This window comes from Mustelus asterias, unplaced genomic scaffold, assembly GCF_964213995.1.
Source record: "Mustelus asterias unplaced genomic scaffold, sMusAst1.hap1.1 HAP1_SCAFFOLD_318, whole genome shotgun sequence".
Taxonomy (NCBI): domain Eukaryota; kingdom Metazoa; phylum Chordata; class Chondrichthyes; order Carcharhiniformes; family Triakidae; genus Mustelus; species Mustelus asterias.
The window spans coordinates 497,911-525,761 of NW_027590280.1; the positions used below are offsets into that span (position 1 = coordinate 497,911).

General features: G+C 44.5%; 1 protein-coding gene across 1 annotated transcript; it reads right to left on the bottom strand.

The window, feature by feature from the left end:
* On the bottom strand, window positions 1–27,758 carry LOC144486347 (KH domain-containing, RNA-binding, signal transduction-associated protein 1-like; the record flags this gene model as incomplete). The annotated part of the gene is made up of 8 exons (XM_078204380.1): window positions 1–817; window positions 14,228–14,286; window positions 15,464–15,531; window positions 16,958–17,186; window positions 18,672–18,793; window positions 22,349–22,495; window positions 26,070–26,186; window positions 27,637–27,758. Coding segments are annotated over 8 exons (959 nt in total), but the record flags the coding sequence as incomplete, so codon positions are not given.
* Between the last annotated feature and the right edge of the window lie 93 nt (window positions 27,759–27,851).

The following is a 27,851-nucleotide window of genomic DNA, read 5'->3' on the forward strand; positions in this document are numbered from 1 at the left end:
AAAAAAAAACCATGCCAACCTCAAAGGGGCCTTTCAAAAAAAAAAATCAAATCAAATGTACACAACATCCTTTTATAAAATTCTAAATATTTACTTCCCTTGTTTGGAAGTGACAATGAAGCATTGCCCAATTGGGTTAAAAACACTAAATTCATACTGTGCCCCCAAAACTAAAGACATGTCGATAGTAGCAAAATGACCAGCAAAACATCTCAAATAAAAATCAAATTGGTAAGGAAGCAGAGAGTGAATGGAATGTGAAGATTCGATTTGACTGATTTAAAATGCAGCTCATGTAATCCAATGGGATTCTGCAACTTTGAAGATCATTTAAACATTGTACATAATTAACAGAAATAAGTCATGGTAAACAAGTCTAAAAATACCTACATAGCAGAATTAAATTCAAATGGCAAATAAAAGCCATCTTTACAGGTACATGTAAATTGACAGATGCGCCAACAATATAAAAACAAAACAAAGCAATCTAATCATATGGGTTTAGCTAGAACTTGCTGCCCTCTAATTTATTGAAACATATCATGCCAAAGTTGCACTACCATGGGTTTAGTTATCTAAACATGTACATAAACCAGTCTGCCCAATAAATGTCCAAAGTAGAAAACAAATGGACTATTACTTGTCTCACAGTTGATAACAAGATGGTGACCACAGAAGATTGAAGCAATTTATAAGGAAGCACACATGGTCAGAGGCCAGAATTAGTATCTCCCATAGGGATGGTCTCTGTACATTCCCTTGAGTGGCCTTGCTGGTGCCTTCAGGCTTGCCCTCCCTGCATTCCAATCCTCCTGTCCTGTAACAGAAAAAAATTAACAGTTTTGCATTAAACACAGACCAGTACTTGAAGAGCAAGTTCTATAAGCTACAATGGTACAGCTGTATTGCATATACCTCTACCATTGCTTGACTTGAAGCACACTCGTAATAAATGCTGAGATACAATAAAACACACTATTGTTGAATACTAAAAGTTGAGTATGACACTCTGGAGCCTGGGCCATATCATCTTCAACTCTGTAACCCTGCAATCAAGTTGATCAGCATTGGATTGTGATTATCTTTTAGTCTTAACGCAAGTACAGCAAAGTGGGCAAGAAAAATGCCAGAACAATTCTGCTGGGACACAAACTGGACACGCACACTCACTCACTGGGGAAGGAAACAGAAAGAATTAGTGGAAAAATCAAACTCGATGTTTACCCATCCCTCTTGTTGCAGAAAGAAAGAAATTGAAATGGGCCAGCTGAATATGATCTCCGATAGCCACACATTGAGCAAATGATCAATGAAAAGGTGCAGCACAGTTGCACATAATTCTGACCACATGGGGAAGAAGGGAGGAGAATTAGCGATAGGATCCAAGGCTGCCTCAGGACTTCACAGCTCAGTGTCACTGTTCAATTCAATTACTCAGAAGTCTCAAGGCAAATTGAAAACACAATTCCAGGACTAACAAAAATGCCAAATTTCAGAGGAACAACGATTGTACGAGAAGAGATACCAAGTGACTGGCAAGTTGGCTCTAATTGACTGAGATGTTGCCATGGCAAAGATACCAGGGAGTCCAAGCTTCTGTTTATTCAAGGTGGTGCAATGTCTGGACATATTCCTGAAGAGGGCATATGAATATATGTAGCTATGAGCAAGCCACATTGTGAGCCCAACTGACAAATTGATTGGTTGTGTAATTCTCAGCACTCAGGATTGTTCAGGACGTGCGGTCCTATCAGAGAATCACATCCAATATTATACATTTCTGAACCGCGCGAGCCACCACAATAAAGTCAGCTTTAAGATTTGATTGGAGTAAAATTCTGTTACAGGGCATCACTGACAATTTCAGTTCATTAGCTAACAATTACCCCCACATTACACTTTGCTGAAATCAATTTGATTATAGCTAAACTTGGCAATTTATTCTTTTACTACAGCCTTTCCCAGAAAATGAAATCATCTGAGTGAGGTTCCCCACACCGCACAGGGGCGGCACGGTGGCACAGTGGCTAGCACTGCTGCCTCACAGCGCCAGGGATCCTGGTTCGATTCCCAGCTTGGATCACTGTCTGTGTGGAGTCTACACGGGTTTCCTCCAGGTGCTCTGGTTTTCTCCCAGTCCAAAAGACGTGTTGGTTAGGTGCATTGACCCAAACAGGCGCTGGAGTGTGGAACTAGGGGAATTTCACAGTAACTTCATTGCAGTGTTAATGTAAGCCGTACTTGTGACTAATGAACTAAAAAATAAAATAATTTCTTCTCAGTTTATGCTCTCAATAGTGAGCAGCAATTCAGAAAAGTAGCTGCATTCCGACTGCATCATTCACTCCCCTGCTTTGCAGAAACAATCAACATTCCCATTTATGCTTTAGATTTCCAAACCAGGTGAACATGGTCACAATTAGGACCTGCATCCCACAACATTCAATCACAAGTACTTCCAAACACAATTGCAATCTAAACAATATTAGGTGAATACTAGATCCCAATCGTGACTGTGAACACATCCCTCAGCAAATCCAATCAGTGGTCCGGTAATATCCAAAATCGAGAGCAGAGGCTCTTGCCCAAATGTAGAAACAACACGGGAACAGGGCAGCAGCATGGATGTTGTGTATCGAAAACAAACAAATTCCTACACAGAAATTTGCTGATCCAGGTAGGTAGAGTAAAGCCCCACCATTTGAGATTTTCTCTTTTGTAAATTTGCTGATCCATGCAAAAATTTCATACACCCATTGTGGGCCCAAACGTTCACTTATCCGAGCTTTTAAACATTAAAAAATACATGCCAACTTCAGAAAATACAGAAAAAACTGCCTAAATGAAGCTTAATACATCCATGACCTATTTCCCACAGTAGCAAGTACGCACTGTGCAAGCATTGTCTGCATTTGGACCTTCCCTGCTGCAATCTAATGCCTGATCACAGTCCACTTTCACTCTCAAGCAAGTATGGCAAACTAAATATTGTTGTGAAGAGTCAAACAGACTTGCAACATTAACTCTCTCCCTACAGACACTGCCAGACATTGAGTTTTCCCAGCATTCTGTTTGTCTCGGATCTCAACACCCACAGTATTTTGCTTATTCAACGTTGTTCTTGTTTTATTAAACAATTTCATAGAATCATAGAAACCCTACAGTACAGAAAGGAGCCATTCGGCCCATCGAGTCTGCACCGACCACAATCCCACCCAGGCCCCACTCCCATATCCCTACGTATTTTACCCACTAATCCCTCTAACCTACGCATCTCAGGACACTAAGGGGCAATTTTTAGCATGGCCAATCAACCTAACCCGCACATCTTTGGACTGTGGGAGGAAACCGGAGCACCCGGTTTCTCCAGTAAATTTTGTTAAGAGCATAGTTCTGACTGTCTTTGGTTGTTTCTACATGTCAAATTTTAGGATGGTTGGAACTGGTCTAATTGCATCCCATTGTAAAAAGTGTCTGTGCACAATTTCACTGCTTGCAAGGTGTGAATGGTGGGACTTTACTGCACTATATCGAGCTCCCACACATTTGGATCACTTAAATTTTAGGGCAAAGATTGATAACTCTTCTTGGGTAAAAGGAGTGGGGATACAGATCAGCCGTGTTCTAATTTAATTGCAGAACCAGCTAAATGGCCTACTCTTGTTCCAATGCAACAACTCTGAAGGACATTGTACCATCACTCCACTCCCATGGTTTCAGGTGATTTGATGGAGCTGGGAAACTTGCTCACATTTCATTGGGGGAAGGGGAGATCTGCAATAATGAGTCAGTCGCAGCAACAGAGCACCAAGAGAAACAGAATAATTCAACAGTTTGAACATCAAGCCTCGTCACAGCCCTGGCTCAGCTGTCACACTCTCTCCTCTCAATCATATTTCAGGTTCAAGTCCCACTCCAGGGCTTCAAGAGAGAGGAGGACAAAATAAAGGCTGATACCCCAGTGCAGTACTGAGGGAACAGTGCACTGTTGGGGGTACTGTCTTATAAATGAGACATGAAACAGAGGTCCCACCTGCCTGATCAGGTGGATGTTAAAGATGAGCAGGGAAGACAAAAGAACAAAGAAGAACAAAGAACAGTACAGCACAGGAAACAGGCCCTTCGGCCCTCCAAGCCTGTGCCGCTCCTTGGTCCAACTAGACCAATCGTTTGTATCGCTCCATTCCCAGGCTGCTCATGTGACTATCCAGGTAAGTCTTAAACGATGTCAGCATGTCCGCCTCCACCACCCTACTTGGCAGCGCATTCCAGGCCCCCACCACCCTCTGTGTAAAAAACGTCCCTCTGATATCTGAATTATACTTCGCCCCTCTCACCTTGAGCCCGTGACCTCTCGTGATCGTCACCTCCGACCTGGGAAAAAGCTTCCCACTGTTCACCCTATCTATACCCTTCATAATCTTGTACACCTCTATTAGATCTCCCCTCATTCTCCGTCTTTCCAAGGAGAACAACCCCAGTCTACCCAATCTCTCCTCATAGCTAAGACCCTCCATACCAGGCAACATCCTGGTAAACCTTCTCTGCACTCTAACGCCTCCACGTCCTTCTGGTAGTGTGGCGACCAGAACTGGACGCAGTACTCCAAATGTGGCCTAACCAGCGTTCTATACAGCTGCATCATCAGACTCCAGCTTTTATACTCTATACCCCGTCCTATAAAGGCAAGCATACCATATGCCTTCTTCACCACCTTCTCCACCTGTGTTGCCACCTTCAAGGATTTATGGACTTGCACACCGAGGTCCCTCTGTGTTTCTATACTCCTGATGACTCTGCCATTTATTGCATAACTCCTCCCTACATTATTTCTTCCAAAATGCATCACTTCGCATTTATCCGGATTAAACTCCATCTGCCACCTCTCCGCCCAATTTTCCAGCCTATCTATATCCTGCTGTATTGCCCGACAATGCTCTTCGCTATCCGCAATTCCAGCCATCTTCGTGTCATCCGCAAACTTGCTGATAACACCAGTTACACCTTCTTCCAAATCATTTATATATATCACAAATAGCAGAGGTCCTAGTACAGAGCCCTGCGGAACACCACTGGTCACAGACCTCCAGCCGGAAAAAGACCCTTCGACCACTACCCTCTGTCTCCTATGGCCAAGCCAGTACTCCACCCATCTAGCCACTTCTCCTTGTATCCCATGAGCCTTAACCTTCTTAACCAACCTGCCATGTGGGACTTTGTCAAATGCCTTACTGAAATCCATATAGACGACATCCACGGCCCTTCCTTCATCAACCGTTTTTGTCACTTCCTCAAAAAACTCCACCAAATTTGTAAGGCATGACCTCCCTCTTACAAAACCATGCTGTCTGTCACTAATGAGATTGTTCCGTTCTAAATGCACATACATCCTGTCTCTAAGAATCCTCTCCAACAGCTTCCCTACCACGGACGTCAAGCTCACCGGCCTACAATTTCCCGGGTTATCCCTGCTACCCTTCTTAAACAACGGCACCACATTCGCTATCCTCCAATCCTCAGGGACCTCACCCGTGTCCAAAGAAGCGACAAAGATTTCCGTCAGAGGCCCAGCAATTTCATCTCTCGTCTCCCTGAGCAGTCGAGGATAGATGCCATCAGGCCCTGGGGCTTTGTCAGTTTTAATGTTCCCTAAAAAACCTAACACTTCCTCTCTTGTAATGGAGATTTTCTCTAACGGGTCAACACCTCCCTCCGAGACACTCCCGGTTAACATGCCCCTCTCCTTCGTGAATACCGATGCAAAGTATTCATTTAGGATCTCCCCTATTCCCTTGGGTTCTAAGCATAATTCCCCTCCTTTGTCCGAGAGGTCCGATTTTCTCCCTGACAACTCTTTTGTTCCTAACGTATGAATAGAATGCCTTAGGATTCTCCTTAATCCTGCCTGCCAAGAACATCTCGTGACCTCTTTTTGCCCTTCTAAATCCCCGTTTGAGTTCTTTCCTACTCTCTCTGTACTCCTCCAGAGCTCCATCTGTTTTCAGTTGCCTGGACTTAACGTACGCCTCCCTTTTCATTTTAATCAGATCCTCAATTTCCCTGGTTATCCACGGCTCTCGAATCCTACCTTTCCTATCTTTCCTTTTTACAGGCACATGCCTATCCTGCAGCCTTATCAATAGTTCCTTAAAAGACTCCCACATGCCAGACGCGGACTTACCCTCGAACATCCTCTCCCAATCAACATCCACCAATTCCTGCCTAATCCGGCTATAGTTAGCCTTCCCCCAATTTAGCACCCTGCCCGTAGGACAGCACTCATCCTTGTCCATTACTATCCTAAAGTTAACAGAGTTGTGGTCACTATTTGCCACATGTTCCCCAACCAAAACTTTGACGACCTGACCGGGCTCATTTCCCAGAACTAGGTCCAGTATAGCCCCCTCTCTCGTCGGGCTATCTACATACTGTTCCAAAGAACCTTCCAGTACGCATTTTACAAATTCCTCCCCGTCCGGACCCCCAGCTCTAAGCACTTTCCAGTCTGTGCCAGGGAAATTAAAGTCCCCCACTACAACAACCCTATTTTTTCTGCACCTATCCAGAATCTCCTGACATATCCTTTCCTCCACTTCCCGTGGGCTGTTGGGTGGTCTGTAGTACACCCCCAGCATAGTGACTGCACCCTTCCTGTTTCTGAGTTCCACCCACAGCGACTCAGTACAAGACATCCCCAGTATCATGGCCAACATTTATCCCTCAATCAGCATCATTAAAAAAATATCCAGCGATCACATTGCCGTCTGTGGGAATTTTGCTGGGTACACTTTGGTCACCATATTACAACAGAAACGACATTCCAAAAAGTAGATAATTGGCTGTCAAGTATTATAAGCCACCCCCATGGTCTTACACATTTATACAAGTTATGCTTAAAGACCAAATGCAGCCCCTCTTTGGAAGTCATGGTGATTTGATCATTTGGTAAAAAATTCAATTCACTGCATTCGTGTTACATAGAATCATAGAGGTTTACAGCATGGAAACAGGCCCTTCAGCCCAACTTGTTCATGCCGCCCTTATTTTATTTTTAAAACCCCTAAGCTAATCCCAATTGCCCGCATTTGGCCCATATCCCTCTATACCCATCGTACCCATGTAACTAAATGCTTTTTAAAAGATAAAATTGTAGCCACCTCTACTACTACCACTGGCAGCTTGTTCCAGACTCTCACCACCCTGTGTGAAAAAATTGCCCCTCTGGACACTTTTGTATCTCTCCCCTCTCCACTTACCTATGCCCTCTAGTTTTAGACTCCCCTACCTTTGGGAAAAGATATTGACTATCTACCTTGTCTATGCCCCTCATTTTTTTTTAGACCTCTACAAGGTCACCCCTCTGCCTCCTACGCTCCAGAGAAAAAAGTCCCAGTATATTTAGCCTCTCCTTATAACTCAATCCATCAAGTCCCGGTAGCATCCTAGTAAATCTTTTCTGCACTCTTTCTAGTTTAATAATATCCTTTCTATAATAGGGTGACTAGAATTGCACACAGTTCCAACTCCTGTATTCAATGTTCTGACCGACGAAACCAAGCATGCCGAATGCCTTCTTCACCACTCTGTCTACCTGTGACTCCACTTTCAAGGAGCTATGAACATGTACCCCTAGATCTCTTTGTTCTGTAACTCTCCCCAACACCCTACCATTAACTGAGTAAGTCCTGCCCTGGTTCAATCTACCAAAATGCATTACCTCGCATTTGTCTAAATTAAACTCCATCTGCCATTAGTCAGCCCACTGGCCCAATTGATCAAGATCCCACTGCAATTGGAGATAACCTTCTTCACTGTCCACCATGCCACCAATCTTGGTGTCATCTGCAAACTTACTAACCATGCCCCCTATGCCAAAACTGTCCTTGGGTATTGCTAAAACAAAACTCATATCAACCCATACCTGATCAGCTAAATATTCCAGCTCCCATACATGTTGAAGGAGAGAATCGGGTAAATGTTGAGCATTTCCCAGACCTTGGTAGCCACCTCTCTTAAAGGACACCATTGACGAGGAGATCCCACACCGGCCAGCAGTGCCAGCTCGGCCTTCTACAAACCACAGCAGTAAGTATTTGACAACAAAGACCACAAGTCAACTAAGGTTATAATGTGCAAAGTCGCATTCCTGTCCTGCGATGAGAGCTAGACTGTATCAGCAAAACCTGTGTGTGAAAGTGAGATTCCACGAACAATTCCTCCACCCCATCCTCCAGGTTCAATGGGAGGATGGTCAAACAAACTTGTGTTCTTCTTGAAGCCAATCCCACAAATATTCAGGCAGAATTCCCACCAAAAGCTCATTGTTCCAGTGGAGCAGCTAGAGTGGTGTTTTCAGGAGAGGAGAGCTAATGGGTAAGAGGTGTTTTTAAATTACTCTATTTTTGGAGTGCTTTTTTCTCTAAGGCAGTTGGGAGGGTTAAACCGGAAGTAGGCCCCAGTGACACCTGGGAAGTTTTTTTTCACCTTTGAAAAGCAGGCTGCTCTATCCTGCGGGCAGCAGAGTGAGCAGGTAGCAGAGTGAAGGCTGAAGGGCTTTGGCTCAACAGGCTTAGGCAGGAACAGGTGAGGCAGGGTAGGTTTAGTTCTTAGTTTTTCCTGTGTTATTTGAAGAAAGGGGGAATTATGAGTGTGAGGCCATTTTGCTGTTCTCGGTGTCGGATGTGGAAGGTCCTGCAGTCTCCTAGCCTCCCGGACGTCCATATCTGCGCCAGGTGCGTCGAGCTGCAGCTCCTAAGGGACCACGTTAGGGAACTGGAGCTGCAGCTCGATGACCTTCGTCTGGTCAGGGAGAACGAGGTGGTGATAGAGAGGAGTTACAGGCAGGTGGTCACACCGGGGCCATGGGAGGCAGACAAGTGGGTCACAGTTAGGGGAAAGGTCAGGTACTAGAGAGTACCCCAGTGCCCTGTAGCTCAGAAGGGTAGAAAAAGGAGGAGGAAGGCAGTAGTGATAGGGGGCTCTTATAGTGAGGGGGTCGGACAGGCGATTCTGTGGACGCAGTCAAGAAACACGGATGGTAGTTTGCCTCCCTAGTGCAAAGATCCGGGATGTTTCTGATCCCGTCCAAGATATTCTGAAGTGGGAGGGAGAAGAGCCAGATGTCGTGGTACATATTGGTACCAATGACATGGGTAAGAAAAGGGAAGAAGTCCTGAAAGGGAGTTGGGAAGGGAGTTGAGAAGGACTGCAAAGGTAGTAATCTCGGGATTGCTGCCTGTGCCACGCGACAGTGAGAGTAGGAATGGAGTGAGGTGGAGGATAAATGCGTGGCTGAGGGATTGGAGCAGGGGGCAGGGATTCAGGTTTCTGGATCACTGGGACCTCTTTTGGGGCAGGTGTGACCTGTACAATAAGGACGGGTTGCACTTGAATCCCAGGGGGACCAATATCCTGGCGGGAAGGTTTGCTAAGGCTACTGGGAAGAGTTTAAACTAGAATGGTTGGGGGCTGGGAATCAAACTGAAGTGACTGGGAGAGAGGAGGTTAGCTCACAAATAGAGAAAGCTTGTAGACAGTGTGAGAGGGAGGATAGGCAGGTGATAGAGAAGGGGAGCGCTCAGACCGAAGGTTTGAGATGTGTCTATTTTAACGCAAGGAGTGTTGTGAACAAAGTGGATGAGCTTAGAGCGTGGAACAGTACTTGGAAATATGATGTGGTGGCCATTACAGAGACTTGGATGACTCAGGGACAGGACTGGTTACTTCAAGTGCCGGGTTTCAGATGTTTCAGAAGGGACAGGGAGGGGGGCAAAAGAGGTGGGGGAGTGGCACTGTTGATCAGAGATAGTGTCACGGCTGCAGAAAAGATGGACACCATGGAGGGATTGTCTACGGAGTCTCTGTGGGTGGAGGTTAGGAACAGGAAGGGGTCAATAACTTTACTGGGTGTTTTCTATAGGCCGCCCAATAGTAACAGGGATGTTGAGGAGCAGATAGGGAAACAGATCCTGGAAAGGTGTAATAACAGAGTGGCCGTGATGGGAGACTTCAATTTTCCAAATATTGATTGGAATCTCCCTAGAGTAAGGGGTGTAGATGGGGAGGAGTTTGTTAGGTGTGTTCAGGAGGGTTTCTTGACACAGTATGTAGATAAGCCTACAAGAGGAGAGGCTGTACTTGATTTGGTATTGGGAAATGAACCTGGGCAGGTGTCAGATCTCTCAGTGGGAGAGCATTTTGGAGATAGTGATCATAATTCTATCTCCTTTACCATAGCATTGGAGAGAGATAGGATCAGACAAGTTAGAAAAGTGTTTAATTGGAGTAAGGGGAATTATGAGGCTACCAGGCAGGAAATTGGAGGCTTAAATTGGAAAGAGGTTTTCTCAGGAAAATGTACAGAAGAAATGTGGCAAATTTTCAGGGAATATTTGTCTGGAGTTCTGCATAGCAACGTTCCAATGAAACAGGGAAGTTATGGTAGGTTACAGGAACTGTGGTATACAAAGGCTGTACTGAATCTAGTCAAGAAGAAAATAAAAGCTTACAAAAGGTTCAGGGAGCCAGGTAATGTTAGAGATCTTGAAGAGTATACGGCTAATAGGAAGGATTTTAAGAAGGAAATTAGGAGAGCCAGAAGGGGTCATGAGAAGGCCTTGGCAGGCAGGATTAAGGAAAACCCCAAGGCATTCCACAAGTATGTGAAGAGCAAGAGGATAAGACGTGAAAGAATAGGACCTATCAAGTGTGATGGTGGAAAAGTTTGTATGGAACCGGAAGAAACAGCAGAGGTACTGAATGAATACGTTGCTTCAGTATTCACTATGGAAAAAGATCTTGGTGGTTGTAGTGCAAACTTGCAGCAGACTGAAAAGCTTGAGCATGTAGATATTAAGAAAGAGGATGTGTTGGAGCTTTTGAAAAGCATCAAGTTAGATAAGTCGGCGGGACCGGATGAGATGTACCCCAGGCTACTGTGGGAGGCGAGGGAGGAGATTGCTGAGCCTCTGGCGATGATCTTTGCATCATTAATGGAGACGGGAGAGGTTCCGGAGGATTGCGGATGTTGTTCCTTTATTCAAGAAAGGGAGTAGAGATAGCCCTGGAAATTATAGGCCAGTGAGTCTAACCTCAGTGGTTGGTAAGTTGATGGAGAAGATCCTGAGAGGCAGGATTTATGAACATTTGGAGAGGTATAATATGATTACGAATAGTCAGCATGGCTTTGTCAAAGGCAGATCATGCCTTACGAGCCTGATTGAGTTTTTTGAGGATGTGACTAAACACATTGATGAAGAGCAGTAGATGTAGTAAATATGGACTTCAGCAAGGCATTTGATAAGAACAAAGAACAATACAGCACAGGAACAGGTCCTTCGGCCCTCCAAGCCTACGCCGCTTATGTGCGCAACTAGACCATTCATTTGTATCCCTCTATTCCCAGTCTGTTCATGTGGCTATCTAGATAAGTCCTAAACGATCCCAGCGTGTCCGCCTCAATCACCTTGCTTGGCAGTGCATTCCAGGCCCCCACCACCCTCTGTGTAAAATACATCCCCCTGACATCTGTGTTGAACCTTGCCCCCCTCACCTTGAACCCGTGACCCCTTGTGTTCGTCACCTCTGACCTGGGAAAAAGCTTCCCACTGTTCACCCTATCTATGCCCTTCATAATTTTATACACCTCTATTAGGTCACTCCTCATCCTCCGTCTTTCCAGTGAGAATAACCCCAGTTTACCCAATCTGTCCCCATAGCTAAGACCCTCCCATACCAGGCAACATCCTGGTAAACCTTTTCTGTACTCTCTCCAAAGCCTCCACATCCTTCTGGTAGTGTGGCGACCAGAACGGGACGCAGTATTCCAAATGTGGCCTAACCAACCTTCTATACAGCTGCAACATCATATGCCAACTTTTATATTCTATGCCCCGTCCAATAAAGGCAAGCATGCCATATATCTTCTTCACCACCCTCTCCACCTGTGCTGCCACCTTTAAGGATATGTGGACTTGTACACCCAGGTCCCTCTGTGTGTCTATACTCCTGATGGTTCTGCCATTTATTGTATAGCTCCCCCTTACATTAGATCTACCGAAATGCATCACTTCACATTTATCTGGATTAAATTCCATCTGCCATTTCTCCGCCCAATGTTCCAGCCTATCGATATCCTGCTGTATTCTCTGACAATGTTCATCACTATCAGCAACTCCAGCAATCTTCGTGTCGTCCGCAAACTTACTGATCACACCAGCTACATCTTCCTCCAAATCATTTATATACATCATAAACAGCAGACGTCCCAGTACAGAGCCCTGCGGAACACCACCAGTCACAGACCTCCAACCGGAAAAAGACCCCTCCACTGTTACCTTCTGTCTTCTATCCACGGCTCCCGAATCCTACCTTTCCTATCCTTCCTCTTTACAGGCACATGACTGTCCTCCAGTCCTATCAACTGCTCCTTAAAAGACTCCCATGCAAGTGCCCATAAAGTGCCCCATGCAAGGCTTATTGAGAAATTGAGGGGGCATGGGATCCAAGGGGACATTGCTTTGTGGATCCAGAACTGGCTTGCCCACAGAAGGCAGAGTGGTTATAGATGGGTCATATTCTGGATGGAGGTCGGTCACCAGTGGAGTGCCCCAGGGATCTGTTCTGGGACCCTTACTCTTTGTGATTTTTATAAATGACCTGGATGAGGAAGTGGAGGGATGGGTTGGTAAGTTTGCTGATGACACAAAGGTTGGAGGTGTTGTGGATAGTGTGGAGGGATGTCAGAAGTTGCAGTGAGACATTGATAGGATGCAAGACTGGGTGGAGAAGTGGCAGATGGAGTTCAACCCAGATAAGTGTGAGGTGGTTCATTTTGGCAGGTCAAATAGGATGGCGGAATATATTAATGGTAGGACTCTTGGCAGTGTGGAAGATCAGAAGGATCTTGGGGTCCGAGTTCATAGGACGCTCAAAGCAGCTGTGCAGGTTGAGGCTGTGGTTAAGAAGGCGTATGGTGTACTGGCCTTCATCAGTAGAGGAATTGAGTTTAGGAGTCGTGAGATAATGTTGCAGCTATATAGGACCCTGGTCAGACCCCACTTGGGAGTACTGTGCTCAGTTCTAGTCACCTCATTACAGGAAGGATGTGGAAGCCATAGAAAGGGTGCAGAGGAGATTTACAAGGAGGTTGCCTGGGTTGGGGAGCATGCCTTATGAGGATAGGTTGAGTGAGCTCGGCCTTTTCTCCTTGGAGGGACGAAGGATGAGGGGTGACCTGATAAGAGGTGTATAAGATGTTGAGAGGTATTGATCGAGTGGACAGTCAGAGGCTTTTTCCTAGGGCTGAAATGGCTGCCACAAGAGGACACAGGTTTAAGGTGCTGGGGAGTAGGTACAGAGGAGATGTCAGGGGTAAGTTTTTCACTCAGAGGGTGGTGGGTGCGTGGAATGGGCTGCCAGCAACGGTGGTGGAGGCGGATTCGATAGGGTCTTTTAAGAGACTTTTAGATAAGTACATGGAACTTAGTAAGATAGAGGGTTATAGGTAAGCCTAGTAATCGCTAAGGTAGGGACATGTTCGGCACAACTTTGTGGGCTGAAGGGCCTGTATTGTGCTGTAGTTTTTCTATGTTTCTAAAAACTTCCTCTCCATTAGGTCCCATTCTCAACTCCCAGAAGGCCATCTTTCTGGGGAGGACAAAGAAAACATTTCAAAGATTCTCTGAAACTCCCCTTGAAGCACAGTAGCATTGGTATTAATGATTGGGAGGAGCTTGCTAGCAATCGTTCAAAGTGACGACAATATGTCCATTCTGAAGCATTATGCTTTGAATCACAATGTCTTAACAAAGAGGCAGAATGGAGGCAGAGCAGGAAAGATAAGGAAGCAAATCCTGCACTCCGGATCCCAATCTCCCGTGGGAAATCCTGTCCCGTGTCCAAAGACCTGTGGATTGAGAATTGGCCTGTTCAGTCACATGAAGACCCATGGCAGCAACAGACAATGCTGAGCAGATGCAACCCTCAAATCGCGGGTCAGCCACCGCTGATCAGACAGGAGCTACTCTTGATACAACTTGTAATAAAAACCTCAGTAGATCACATGCAAACTTTTTCAACAAAGTAGTAATTCACTTCAGTTGCCTAGCAATCATATAACTGGTTTACAACAATGTGGTAGAAAAATCAATTATGACTCTCACTTTTAAATGCATACAATCAATGCAGCATTGGACCAGTTCCAATGGGATAACTCCCATTCACTCACCATAATCTTCATAAGTTTCCTGCACTTCTCCATGTCCATAGTCAAAATATTCAGCGTCACTGCAGAAAAAAAATATTTTTAAAACTGTCACAAGGCGTGGTGTTTAAATCTTTGCTGAGTGCACATATTTTTAAGCAACTCATTTAGTTTCTTGGTTCCGCATTAAATGGATAATATGCCATGACAAAATCCATGGTTATGTTTAAACAGCTTTTCCCCCTTCAAAGGCTGGAGGATATAGTGCAGACCACAAAAATGCAGAACCAATCCCAACCATAATCAAAATCCCACTTATGCATTTTTCACCTCTGTTCTACTAAGGCAATGAGGGGGGAGTACCCATGTCTAAGACAAGGGGGAGTACCCATGTCTAAGACAACGAGGGGGGAGTACCCATGTCTACAATTTTCAACCAGCTGCGCTGTGCTTCCACGGCGATTTGTATTGCAGTCAGACAAGAGACAACACCTTCAACCCAGAACCATGGTCCTGACTCAGAACCATGTAGCAACAGATTGCAATAGCTTTCTGGAGAACTATATGCAAATCATAGAAACCCTACAGTGCAGAAGGAGGCCATTCGGCCCATCGAGTCTGCACCGACCACAATCCCACCCAGGCCCTACCCCCACATATTTACCCGCTAATCCCTCTAACCTACACATCCCAGGACTCTAAGGGGCAATTTTTAACCTGGCCAATCAACCTAACCCGCACATCTTTGGACTGTGGGAGGAAACCGGAGCACCCGGAGGAAACCCACGCAGACACGAGGAGAATGTGCAAACTCCACACAGACAGTGACCCGAGCCGGGAATCGAACCCGGGACCCTGGAGCTGTGAAGCAGCAGTGCTAACCACTGTGCTACCGTGCCGCCCTATCAAATATTTGAATAGACAGGCTTGGGGTAGGAATTTCATTGATGAGCTGTTTGCCTACTGCAGTCAGTCTTAGATAGCCTGCATCACTGCAACACAAACATTGTTTTATGAAATCATACGAATCCACACTTGTGTGCCGGTAATTAGTTTACATTAGATTAACATGTCCCTGTTGGCAAGTTATCAATTACAATGAAAGAAGACCCAAACTCTACAATTTGCAACCTACAAAACTGAAATACCAACAATTGTAATTCCTATTAAATGAGTAATTCCTATTAAATGGGATGAATCATGAATTTATTAAAAAACTTCTACTGAAGATCATTCATTACCTCTGCAAACTCTACTTACCCCTGGGACTGATCATAATAGTTTTCATAACCATCATAATTTTGCTCTGCGTATCCATCATCATAGCCCTGTAATATTTTAATAGAAATTCTCAGTTACTTCTACCAACATATTCACAACATTCATCATTACTGATTTAACAAGAGTAATTTATTTTCATGAGCAGTCTTCACTCCCCTTACAGAATGAAAAACAGTTTGCGTCAGAAACTCCAAGTCAGAGCGAGTTCTTTCATAATTAAATATCTGCAATGCTACTGTGTAGAGCTATTCAATATTACACAAGGGGGTTTAGGCTCCAGCATAACTATTTAAAACTACAGAGCACCCAAAGACGAATTTACTACAAAGATTAATCTCAAATATATTCAGGAAGGACATACTGGCACTGGAGCGGGTCCAGCGGAGATTCACACGGATGATCCCAGGAATGGTAGGCCTGACATACGATGAACGTCTGAGGATCGTGGGATTATATTCATTGGAGTTTAGGAGGTTGAGGGGAGATCTGATAGAAACTTACAAGATAATGAACGGCTTAGATAGGATGGACGTAGGGAAGTTGTTTCCATTAACAGGGGAGACTAGGACGCGGGGGCACAGCCTTAGAATAAAAGGGAGTCACTTTAGAACAGAGATGAGGAGAAATTTCTTCAGCCAGAGAGTGGTGGGTCTGTGGAATTCATTGCCACAGAGGGCTGTGGAGGCCGAGACGTTGAGCGTCTTCAAGACAGAAATTGATAAATTCGTGATTTCTCGAGGAATTAAGGGCTATGGGGAGAGAGCGGGTAAATGGAGTTGAAATCAACCATGATTGAATGGTGGAGTGGACTCGATGGGCCGAATGGCCTTACTTCCGCTCCTATGTCTTATGGTCTTATGGTCTTACTCAGGACCAGCAACAACCAAAGCAACTGCTTGTATGCAAACCAAGAAATTCTGCACAGGCCATGGCATTGCTTTCGCACACCAAATATTATTTTAAAAACAAACTAGATTTTCCACCTGTATACTTTTAAATATTGTTTGCCAGATCAGTTGTGTCAGATGAGCAACACCAAACGAACTAGACTGCTGGTTTTACTTCAAATGTAGCATTGCAGACTTGCCCAAAAACATGAGTGTTCAGTATCTTCTCAAAAGAATTACAGCTTCCATTTTAAGCATTATTTAAACTCTCAATCCAATGCAATACAGAATGGCAATTCATCCCATGCCGGCATGGTAATACATGATACTTCAATAGCAAGTCAAGATCACAGGCCCGATCTCCAATTTATTGGGTTCCGAAGAGGAGTCATATTGAACCCAAAATATTAACTCTGTTTCTCTCCTCAGAAGCTGCCAGACCCAGCAGGTTTTTCGCAATACTTTTGGTTTTTATCTCAAATTTACCCATTGGAATATCTGATGGACTACACATAGACCCCAAATGCCCCCACACTATACAAGAGATGCATCCTCGCCACACACAATACAGTTCAAATGCACTTACATAGTCATCATAGCTCTCTTGAGCAGGTGGAGGGTGCAGCGCCTGTCTGTATGCTGCAGGTGCACCCCGAGCACGAGGTGCTGGGGCACCCCTTTGCGCTGGTGTGGCACCACGCCCACTTGCCACTTCCCTGCGTCCTCCAGGTGCTCCTCTGACAGCTGCTCCACGTGTCATTGCACCTCGTGGTCCATACTGAGGGGAAGGTGGTGGTGGCGCTGCACCACGGCCCCTAGAAAGGAAGACATGACACTGACAATGACTTGCCAGTCGGTTTCTCAATGTGCAAAGTAAATCTTATTTTATTACAAGTCCAAATAAACATAGATGATGCTTCAAAGCTTTCATCAGCAAAATCCAGCAGTTCAGGACTTAGAAAAAAATTCATGAGAATGCTATTGTTTGCAAGTGACTGACATCCTCTTTATCAGGCAGGGGTTAATATGCGGTGCTGTCAATGCAACCTCTCTAAAGTGAGTGCTATCTGCTCAATTCATCTTCCTGCACACTTAATATTGTGGTACAATTAGTGACACTGAATTAATGGCGTTTATATTAGGCTTATATACAGAGTCAAGTCAGGATTCTAACTGCTCAGAAGCACGAGGGGTCATAGGTTCAAGGTGAAGGGGGGGAGGTTTAACACGGATATCAGACGGACATATTTTACACAGAGGGTGGTGGGGGCCTGGAATGCGCTGCCAGGCAAGGTGGTGGAGGCGGACACACTGGGAACGTTTAAGACTTATCTAGACAGCCATATGAACGGAGTGGGAATGGAGGGATACAAAAGAATGGTCTAGTTTGGACCAGGGAGCGGCGCGGGCTTGGAGGGCCAAAGGGCCTGTTCCTGTGCTGTATTGTTCTTTGTTCTCTTTGTTCACTCTTATGTGAGAAAGTGAAATCTCTAGTGTGGGGTAAAATGCAGACCTAGATGGAAGGCTAGACAAGTAAACTGGCTCATACGCATGAGGACAAGGAGTGACAGACAAAATACAAAGCCTGGAAGCATTCAAGAAATTTATATCACCGTAACAGTGGGAAATATTCCTGGAGATCTTTAAGTGTCTTGATGCAAAATAAGATTCAGTGATGCAATAGAACATTGCACCGTTAAAAGCTGAGATTCCACTTAAAACACATTGATGAATGACTCTTGGCAAGACTGAATGCACCGATATGCAATTCAATATCCTTAAATTGTAGTTGAAAAGATGGGGATTTGATCCACACAGACCTAACTCTGGGACGATACTTCCATTTGTCATCAGCAAACATCTCCACAGACAATACAATCCAATGTGCTGCAGGGAGGGACATTCTATGTAAGTTTATTTTCTGTTAAATCTCGTGTTGATAAGCAGGAAGGGAGAATAAAAGTGTACGTTGAAGAGCCTTTCAGGAGGCTTCTGAGGGTGCAAAGTGAAACATTTTTCAGAATTTGAGAATGAAGTGACTAAAGTGTTTAGGGTGTCACAAAGCAAAACAAACCACGATGACCCCAAGTTTGATCCCCTTTGTGTAAGGTTAGCTGATTTAAAGTGAGCCAGCTTCTGAAATGGTACAGTTCAGTATGCCTACACTAAGGAATCAGTGGCGGATTTGAGGGGTGGGGAAAACAAGCTTTGACTCGTACACCTGATCAGTGAGCTCTGCAGGGAGGTGGATCTATATTTCAGATGCTCTTTTTTCAACCCAACCATTCTGGAAGCTTTACCTTGCAAGTGGTACAGGTGGAGCTCCACGGCCACGTACACCTCTCCCACGAGATGTTTCTTGTCCACCATTCAAATATGCCAGCTCAGTTAACTGCTCCTGTCTTATTTCATCATTGTAGTCCTGTTAAAGTGATTACATAATTATTTTTCTGTATTTATAATTATCCATGTTCCAGCAGCCTTTCAACACCACAACTTGCATGATTCATTTTTTAATCCCGTGCCTGTTCTATCAGAGCGCTCAGTATTTTCTCAGGCTGTATGTTCTTTTCTCTCCTGCCTACATTCCTGCGGCTGGATCTATTGGCCACTTTAACCTCTCCCACAGGCGAGCCTACAGGTTTATAGTTAATAATTTTAACGTCTCTTGCTCATATTTGTCTTCTCTTGTGTCAGAAAGTTAATATGCAGGTACAGCAAGCAATTAGGAAATCAAAAGGCAGATTAACCTTTATTAAAAAAAGAGACTGGAGCACAAAAATGAAAACACCATTGCTGGAGCACGGTGTGCAATGTTGGTCACCCCACTTAAGGAAGGATATAATTGTCTTAGAGCAAGTATAACGAAGGCTTACTAGATTAATTCTGAGGATGACACAAGGAGAGATCGAGTAGACTAGGCCTATATTCCGCCTGTATGTAGAAAAATGAGGGTTAGCTAATTGAAAGATAAAATCCTTAAGGGACCTGATAGAGGAGGTGTTGGGAGAGTGTTTCCCCTAGCTGGGGGTTAGCCATTTGGGACTGAAGGAGAGAAAGTTCTTCATGAGAGGGTTCTTAATTTTTGGAATTCTATGCACCAGAGAGCTGTGGTCACTGATTATTTTAAACTAGAGATTATTGAAATTTAGAAATTAAGGAATTCTGGGGTAGGTGATCATCCATTTGATTGAATAGTGGAGCAGGCTTGAAGAGGCTATCCCTCCTATTTTTATATCCTTATAAATCAGAACATTCAAAACTGTCAACAACTTTGTGAACATATGCTTCCATTTTAAAGCTCGCACCCTATAAAAAACACTTTACAAATGCTGGGAGCCTCAGGCCAAACAGGTCATGCACACCAGGGGATTGGTTTGAATAATCATTGCAGAAACTCTGAACAGAATACATTATGCTGAATTCTAAAAATCAACAGCTGCTTTATCTTCAATTTCAGCATTCACCGATTAGCCCGTAAACCATGACAACTATAATTGCGCATGCAAGTCCCCTCCAGGATTATAATCCTAGTCAACCAACATTTCATTCTCGGACACAAGAACCAAGAGCTGGAATCAGCAATTCAGCTCCTCCAGCCTGCTCTGCCATTCTATACAATCATGGCTGACTGTGTCTCAGCCTCAACTCCACTTTCCTGCCTTTTCACCATAACCCTTTGACCCATTACTAATTTAAAATCTCTATCTCCTTAAACTTACTCAATGTCCCAGCATCCACTGCAGTCTGGTCTAGTGAATTCCAGACTATCAACCTCTTGAGAGAAGTTGTTTCCTCTCATTTCTGTTTTAAATCTGCTACCCCTTATCCTAAAAATATGACCTCTGGTTCTAGATTGTCCAACAAGAGGAAACACTCTACGTCTACCCTATCTGTTCAGCAGCTTATATACCTCAATCAGATCTCCCCCATTCTTCTAAACTCTACAGGGTATAGGCCTAAACTGCTCAACTTTTCTTAAGACAAATCACTCATCCCTGGAATCAATCGAATAAAGCTCCTCTGAAGTGTCTCCATAGCAACTACATCCATCCTCAAGTAATTCTGTATTATACCTGGAGTATTCTCCAAGTGTAGTCTCACTAATGCCTCGTGCAGCTTCCTTACCTCTAGACTCTAAATGCCAAAATTTCATTTGCCTTCCTTATTAGCTGCTGTACCTGCATATTAGTTTCACACACAAGGACAGCCAGATCCCTTGGCACTGAAGCATTCTTAAAGTTTCTCTCCAGTGATTAAAGCAATATCAAGATAAATTTCTAAAAGCTTCTAAACGCAAGTTTAAAGGAACCAAGGTTTACATTGCTTTGAAGGTTAGAGCAGGAGATGACATGCTGAGTCTTAAAACTCACGGTGTAGAGTGTGCCCCATTGCTTTCTCAATGTGTTACACAGCCACTCCATTAGACATCCAATGCATTTTTTGAAATCTCTCTCTCGAATCTGATGGGCTGTCAGACAATAGACTTTTTGAGAAACAGCAGAAAACTGAACTCCACCCTTGTTCTTCCGATGTTTAGGAATTTCATGAATGTTCATTACAGCAGCCACTTTAGAATAGAGAGGACTGCTCTGTTTCTGAATAAAATTAACTCAACAAACTGAAACATGTATATATTCCACTGATGAGACCAGCTCAGTCCAATGACAGTAACTCCTCACTTTTTCCTCCTCGAGTGTTTGGGGTTTTGGCATGGGGGCATGAAATGGTGGATGGACAGGGAATTGACATAATCCTTGCACAGTCTCGATACCCGCAGACATCAATCTGTCCGACTCCCGGAAAGCAAGTTCCAACTCTCTCACATTTCAGACCGTAGTGGAGAAAACAGACAAAGAAGAGAAAACACGCATAACAGCAGCCTCCTTGTTTATAAAACACTTATCTGTTATTCAAGCAATGGAATTGCAAGAAACAGACAATCTTGAAGACTTTTAATTAAACTTCCAATTCCCATTAACACAAACTTGATCTAAATATTTTGCTCCAGTCCAACAGATGGGATGAAATCCTCATCCCTGCTGCAATACGACTTGACTGGGTCCCCGCCACATGGGGATATGGCTCATACCCAGTACTGTCCACAACTGTGTACAAACTAGCAAAGTTGATGTTGCAATGTCCTTATTCTCAGGTTGAAATGTACAGTAAAGACAGAACTTTGCTTTGGTCATAGGCCTGCAGTCCTACAGCTAGGAGACTACAGGCAGTGAAACACAAATGGGCGGCACGGCAGCTCAGTGGTTAGCACTGCTGCTTCACAGCTCCAGGGACCTGGGTTCGATTCCCGGCTTGGGTCACTGTCTGTGTGGAGTTTGCACATTCTCCTCATGTCTGCGTGGGTTTCCTCCGGGTGCTCCGGTTTCCTCCCACAGTCCAAAGATGTGCGGGTTAGGTTGATTGGCCATGCTAAAAATTGCCCCTTAGTGTCCTGAGATGCGTAGGTTAGAGAGATTAGTGGGTAAATATGTAGGGATGTGGGGGTAGGGCCTGGTTGGGATTGTGGTCGGTGCAGACTTGATGGGCCGAATGTCCTCTTTCTGCACCCCTTTGTAATGAAGTGAAAAGTTATTAATTGCATATTTAACAGACTCTGTAATTGGGTAAGGAAATAACTGTCCTACTGGTTCCTTGAGTGTGATATATCTGCACAATGTTCAAGTCAAGAGCTTTTCTGCATTTATCCTACTTGTATAAATCTACATCTGATTTTCAGGTTACCCAAGGCATTTTACACGTGGAAATCAAACTCAAATGGATGCAATTGAGAAGTGCACTGTACTCGCATCACATTTCAATCATTGACCATTACAGCTCAGGACTACAATCAGCTAAAGGCACAACCACTTCCTTTCACTGATTCACTCCATCTTGGGATCAGTGCACTGGGGAAAGGGAGTGAAGTTGACATTTGGAAACTGAATCTGACTACCAAGATTTAAAAAAAGGCACTCACAGGAATAAGGAATTTTTTAAGCTCCTCCATGGCATGGTACATTCGTGAATAGGCCTCAGTTGGGGGTGCAAAAACTTCAACAAGAACATGCAGGTCATTGTTCAGGTGTGCGTATTTAGCTTCCCCTCCTTTACGAAGCTCATCTTCCTGATTAGACGGAAAGGAAAAAACATTTTATTTAACACGACAAGTACTAGCACTGATCAGATGTCAAGTTGCTATGATTTGTTGACAATCTTGACAATGATACGATAAACCATTTCACGGATCTAAGGAATCTGTTACTGTAAAATAGGTTCTTCTGCCAGACTACAGGCCCACGAACAACAGCCAACTTTGGTATCACATACAAATGATTACTGTTCTTCAATATGCAATTCACTCTTAGAAGAAAACACGATCAAATTAAGTCCTGATCTGAACTGGGGGTGTGCGCAATAAATCAGTGATCAGAACCTAGACTGATTTGCCCCTCTCTTTTCACATTTACAAGACAAACTATTATTAAACAAACTATATTATGAACAGGGATTTTGTGCCGATCTTCACAGTGGAAGACACAAATAACATACCAAAAATTGATGACAAGGAGGCTATGGCAGGTGAGGACTTAGAAACGATCATTGTCACTAAAGAGGTAGTGTTGGACAAGCTAATGGGGCTAAAGTTAGACAGGTCTCCAGGCCCTGATGGAATGCATCCCAGGTACTAAAAGAGATGGTGGGAGAAATAGCAAATGCACTAGTGGTAATTTTCCAAAATTCGCTGGACACTGGGGTGGTTCCAGATTGAAAAACAGCAAATGTGATGCCACTGTTTAAAAAAGGACGTAGACAAAAGGCGGGTCACCTTAACTTCTGTGGCGGGGGAAAATGCTTGAATCTCTCAAGGAAGAAATAGCGAGACATCTGGATAGAAATTGTCCCATTGGGCAGATGCAACATGGGTTCATGAAAGGCAGGTCATGTTTAACTAATTTACTGGAATTCTTTGAAGACATTACGAGCGTAGTGGACAACGGGGAAATGGTGGGTGTGGTGTATCTGGATTTCCAGAAAGCATTTGACAAGGTGTCTCATGAAAGGCTGCTGCGTACAATAAAGGTGCACGGTGTTACAGGTAATGTATTAGCATGAATGGAGGATTGGTTAACTAACAGAAAGCAAAGAATGGGGATAAATGGGTGTTTTTCTGGTTGACGATCAGTGACCAGTGGTGTGCCTCAGGGATCAGTGTTGGGACCGCAATTGTTTACAATTTACATAGGTGATTTGGAGTTGGGGACCAAGTGTAGAGTGTCAAAGTTCGCAGATGACACTAAGATGAGTGGTAAAGCAAAGTGTAGAGGACACTGAACGTCTGAAAAGGAATATAGATAGTCTAAGTGAGTGGGCAAGGGTCTGGCAGGTGGAGTACAACATTGGTAATGAGGTAATCCATTTTGGTAGGAGTACAAGCAAAATGGACTATTATTTAAATGGTAAAAATTTGCAGCATGCTGTTGTGCAGAGGGACCTGGGTGTCCTTGTGCCTGAATCGCAAAAAGTTGGTTTGAAGAACTTCTTCACTCAAGGGGTTGTGAATCTGTGGAATTCCCTGCCCAGTGAAACAGTTGAGGCTACCTCGTTGAATGTTTTTAGGGCAAAGATGGATAGATTTTTGAACAGTAAAGGAATTAAGAGTTAGAACATAGAACATAGAAAGCCACAGCACAAACAGGCCCTTCGGCCCACAAGTTGCGCCGATCACATCCCCACCTCTAGGCCTATCTATAGCCCTCAATCCCATTAAATCCCATGTACTCATCCAGAAGTCTCTTAAAAGACCCCAACGAGTTTGCCTCCACCACCACCGACGTCAGCCGATTCCACTCACCCACCACCCTCTGAGTGAAAAACTTACCCCTGACATCCCCCCTGTACCTACCCCCCAGCACCTTAAACCTGTGTCCTCTCGTAGCAACCATTTCAGCCCTTGGAAATAGCCTCTGAGAGTCCACCCTATCCAGACCCCTCAACATCTTGTAAACCTCTATCAGGTCACCTCTCATCCTTCGTCTCTCCAGGGAGAAGAGACCAAGCTCCCTCAACCTATCCTCATAAGGCATGCCCCCCAATCCAGGCAACATCCTTGTAAATCTCCTCTGCACCCTTTCAATGGCTTCAACATCTTTCCTGTAATGAGGTGACCAGAACTGCGCGCAGTACTCCAAGTGGGGTCTAACCAGGGTCCTATAAAGCTGCAGCATTATCTCCCGACTCCTAAACTCAATCCCTCGATTAATGAAGGCTAGTACGCCATACGCCTTCTTGACCGCATCCTCCACCTGCGAGGCCGATTTAAGAGTCCTATGGACCCGGACCCCAAGGTCCCTCTGATCCTCTACACTGCTAAGAATGGTACCCTTCATTTTATACTGCTGCTCCATCCCATTGGATCTGCCAAAATGGATCACCACACACTTATCCGGGTTGAAGTCCATCTGCCACTTCTCCGCCCAGTCCTGCATTCTATCTATGTCTCGCTGCAACTTCTGACATCCCTCCAAACTATCCACAACACCACCTACCTTGGTGTCGTCAGCAAACTTACCAACCCATCCCTCCACTTCCTCATCCAGGTCATTTATGAAAATGACAAACAGCAAGGGTCCCAGAACAGATCCCTGGGGCACTCCACTGGTCACTGACCTCCATGCAGAGAAAGACCCCTCCACAGCCACTCTCTGCCTTCTGCAGGCAAGCCAGTTCTGGATCCACAAGGCAACAGCCCCTTGGATCCCATGCCCTCTCACTTTCTCAAGAAGTCTTGCATGGGGGACCTTATCGAACGCTTTGCTGAAGTCCATATAGACCACATCCACCGCTCTTCCTTCGTCAATGTGCTTGGTCACATTTTCAAAGAACTCAACCAGGCTCGTAAGGCACGACCTGCCCCTGACAAAGCCGTGCTGACTACTTTTGATCATACTAAACTTCTCTAGATGATCATAAATCCTGTCTCTCAGGATCCTCTCCATCAACTTACCAACCACTGAGGTTAGACTCACCGGTCGGTAATTTCCCGGGCTGTCCCTGTTCCCTTTCTTGAATATAGGGACCACATCCGCAATCCTCCAATCCTCCGGAACCTCTCCCGTCTCCATCGACGATGCAAAGATCATCGCCAAAGGCTCCGCAATCTCCTCCCTCGCCTCCCACAGTAACCTGGGGTACATCCCATCCGGTCCAATGTTATGGTGAGTGGGCAGATAAGTGAACTAGTCCACAAAAAGATCAGACATGATCTTATTGAATGGCGGGGCAGGCTCGAGGGGCCAGATGGCCCACTTCTGCTCCTTGTTCATATGTTCTCACTGAGATCGGAACTCATCGTCAAATGGAGATCAACCGTGACACCATCTATTCTCTCTGCAAATAGCCCCGAATCATATGCAGAGACATGAAATACATTCATTCTCATGCCTGCAATATTGTAACACCAACTCACTGTTCACACCATCTGAACTAAAGATTTGACAAGTTTATGTAAAAATGTGCTAACCATTCGACAGGAACAGTTGTATCCAACCACATGGAGATGAACTTCAGCAGCTTGGATAAAATGCTCTCACTGACCAGATTCTATAGGATTCAACTGGCGCACAACCTTTCTAACCCACCGCAATTCCACTCAGATTATACATTGACTAAGTCATACCGTTTCAACACAGTTTGCATACCTTAGACTTATCTCTCATCGAACCTTTTCCAAGGATTGACATTTTTGTGCCAGTTTCTTCCTGTAGCCTCTTTAATGAATTTCCTCTAGGTCCAAGCAGTTTCCCTACAAAGTTGAACTGTAAAAGCATTGCAAATTAATACAGTACTGCATTACAACCAAAGATTGCATTTCAAAAAGTATTTGTGAGAAAGATGCTAAATTCATGAAACTCTCTTTTCTTTAAACCACCCAACTTAAAGTTTAAAGTTTATTTATTAGTCACAAGTAAGGCTTACATTAACACTGCAATTAAGTTAGTGAAATTCCCCTAGTCACCACATTCCAGCGCCTGTTTGGGTCAATGCACCCAACCAGCACTTCTTTCAGGCTGTGGGAGGAAACCGGGGCACCCGGAGGAAACCCACGCAAACACGGGAAGAACATGCAAACCTTGTGACCCAAGCCAGGGATCGAACCCAGGTCCCTGGCGCTGTGATGCAGCAGAGCTAACACTGTGCCACTTAGAATATAACAAACAACTATCCACATGAAGCTTACGTGACAGACCAACTGAAAAATGTTGTCTACATCATTGCTTTCCCCCACCCTCATCTTGAAACATTTGGGCATTGAGTGGGGAAAGAGGAAAAGATTTACCAAGTTTTATTCCAGATGCAGCAAGCTCCCAAAATTCAGCCTGTTTTGAGACATGGCCACAGGTATATTGTGCAGCAACTTCACAATTGTAACAGCTTAACTTTAAAGCCAAGTTTGGGATTAATTTATACTTATTTCCCCCTCTGAAGCACGGTCAAAGATCAAGCACATGTTCTATGCATGTGCACCATGGCACGAGTGGATACAGGGTAAGTGTTACACAATTTTGGACTAATGCCACAACATGAGATAGTATACTACCACCGATGCAGCATTTTACTGGGAGTCAGGATTCAGTCAGTGCTCCCTGAATCCCCAGGGTCTTAATGTCTGTCACCAGTCTAAAAAGAATTGGTACTGTAGCCTTTACTGGAAGCTCACAAGTTAAATTTAAGCAGGGGTTTTGGAAATGTCACACCCTTTCAAACCAATGGCACAATGCTCTCACCCTCTTGTGCTCCACATATTCTGATAGAGTACCTGAAGCACAATGCCCCCCCACCCCAAAAGCCACAATACGAGAACGCTGTTTAGTAGCACTACCAGTGCAACCAAAACCGAGCACAATTATACTGCACAACATTGGAGGCAGAGTGCACACTGCTTTCCTCTGCAGCAATGTAAATAAGAACATAAGAACTAGGAGCAGGAGTAGGCCATCTGGCCCCTCGAGCCTGCCCCGCCATTCAATAAGATCATGGCTGATTTTTTCGTGGACTCAGCTCCACTCACCCGCCCGCTCACCATAAGCCTTAATTCCTTTACTGTTCAAAAATTTATCCATCCTTGCCTTAAAATGAATGGCAAGTCACATTGACAAGTATAAATCTCACTCCCACTGCCAAATCTAAATCTCTGTCACCAAAGCATCAGAATTGCACAGTTTAAACTCTAAACTAAGCCCCATACAGAGCATCAGAGACCCTTACCTTGGGGAACTGCGCAATTGGTATCAGACATCGCTCAGAAAGCTTGATGTTCTTCTGTGTCAGGACATCAAGGAATCTCTTTTCCTCCTCTTTCTTCTCTCCCTTCTGAACCTTTTCCATTTCTGGGAACGAGAAAGGCAAAATAATTCAAAATCCTCTACAGAGTATATGGCATTGCTGCCATGATACAGACCGTGTTGGAAGAAACATTCTTA